Source organism: Ceratina calcarata, unplaced genomic scaffold (assembly GCF_001652005.2).
Source record: "Ceratina calcarata isolate Rehan_Ccalc_2016 unplaced genomic scaffold, ASM165200v1 scaffold3836, whole genome shotgun sequence".
Lineage (NCBI taxonomy): Eukaryota > Metazoa > Arthropoda > Insecta > Hymenoptera > Apidae > Ceratina > Ceratina calcarata.
This window is the reverse complement of record NW_017161619.1, coordinates 1-1422: the sequence shown is the minus strand read 5'-3', so window position 1 is coordinate 1422 and position 1422 is coordinate 1. Positions and strand designations below refer to the sequence as shown.

Genomic DNA, 1422 nt, shown 5'->3' with positions numbered 1-1422 from the left:
CAATAATCGTTGGAGGAGATTTCAACGCTGCATGCACCGTGTGGGGCTGCTTAAGGAATTGTACTAGAGGAAGGATCCTCATCGATTGGGCCAGAGCGAATACCTTATATGTCATAAACCGAGGTAATAAACCTACCAGTGTCCGTTCGCGAGGCACTTCAATTGTGGACGTGACCTTCACAAACAGAAGTGCTGCTTCTTGTATTCCTAAATGGTGTGTCGAGGAGTTCGAATCTCTCTGACCACCTATACATTAGCTTCTCCTATGATATGCCAACCTCCAAAAAGTCCAAAGACATAATATTCCCCAGATGGAATATAAAATCGCACAACGAAGATCTCTGTGTTGCCGCTTCGATAGCTGATGCCTGGCGCAGAAGCAGAACCCAATCAACTCCATTCTATAAGAAAATTAGGGATATCAATAAATCGTTAGTTAATATATGTAATATTTCCATGCGCAGCTCGACCTCCATATCTAGATTGCCTCCACAGGCATGGTGGTCCACCGAAATCAAAGCTCTGAGAGTCCAATGTCAGAAGTCTAGAAGAATCTGGCAACGATTAAAAAAGAAACTTTACAGGAACAGGGTCACTCCTGAAGTCGTTATCTCCTCCGAAAAGGACTACAGAAATATTAAGAAAAAATTAAAGCTAGCAATCAATAACGCTAAAAATAAACAATGGCAAATAATCCTCAACGGAATCGATGATGACCCATGGGGCCGTCCATACAAGTGGGCCACGAAAAAGGATAAATTCTCTGGCACTCCTTTAACTGAACATATTAACTCTGACCTATTACAACGAATTTTAGATAACCTTTTCCCTTTCCCTCCAATCCAAAAACTTAAAATTGGTACTTTTGGTTGGAGTGATGAATGGAGCGTAACGGACAGGGAAGTTGAATCCGCTGTCAAAAATATGATGAAAAAAAACTCAGCTCCTGGCTTGTCTGGCGTAACAGCTATCATTGTTGCCCAATTCATTGATAAAAATCTTGAATATATCCATTCTTTATTTAATGAATGTTTACAAAAGTACATATTCCCTATTCAATGGAAAAAAGCCAAACTAATGCTGCTAAGCAAGCCTGGAAAACCGTTAGATGACCCAGCTGCTTACAGACCTCTCTGTTTACTTTATTTATTTCATTTACACGTTATTTATCGATATGTTATTTATTTGATATGGTATTTATATCCTATATGTCTATTTATTATTTTTTATTTACTTATTTATTGACTTCCTTATTTATTTATTTATTTTCATGCAATTTTATCTTTTTGACGCTCCCCCCGCCAGAGATGGCTCCCTGGCGGAGGTATTAGACTCACGCATGTTTTTTGGCACTTGGCCAACTTTACACTTTCATTTTTCTATTATCCGCGTGCCAATCCGGCAGGGCGCGTGGGGCCCGGG

General features: G+C 39.8%; 1 protein-coding gene across 1 annotated transcript; it reads left to right on the top strand.

Moving 5' to 3' along the window:
- Positions 1 to 270: 270 nt before the first annotated feature.
- LOC108625976 (uncharacterized) lies at positions 271 to 960 on the top strand (the record flags this gene model as incomplete). The annotated part of the gene is made up of 1 exon (XM_018026360.1): positions 271 to 960. A coding segment is annotated over exon 1 (690 nt), but the record flags the coding sequence as incomplete, so codon positions are not given.
- Positions 961 to 1422: the final 462 nt, after the last annotated feature.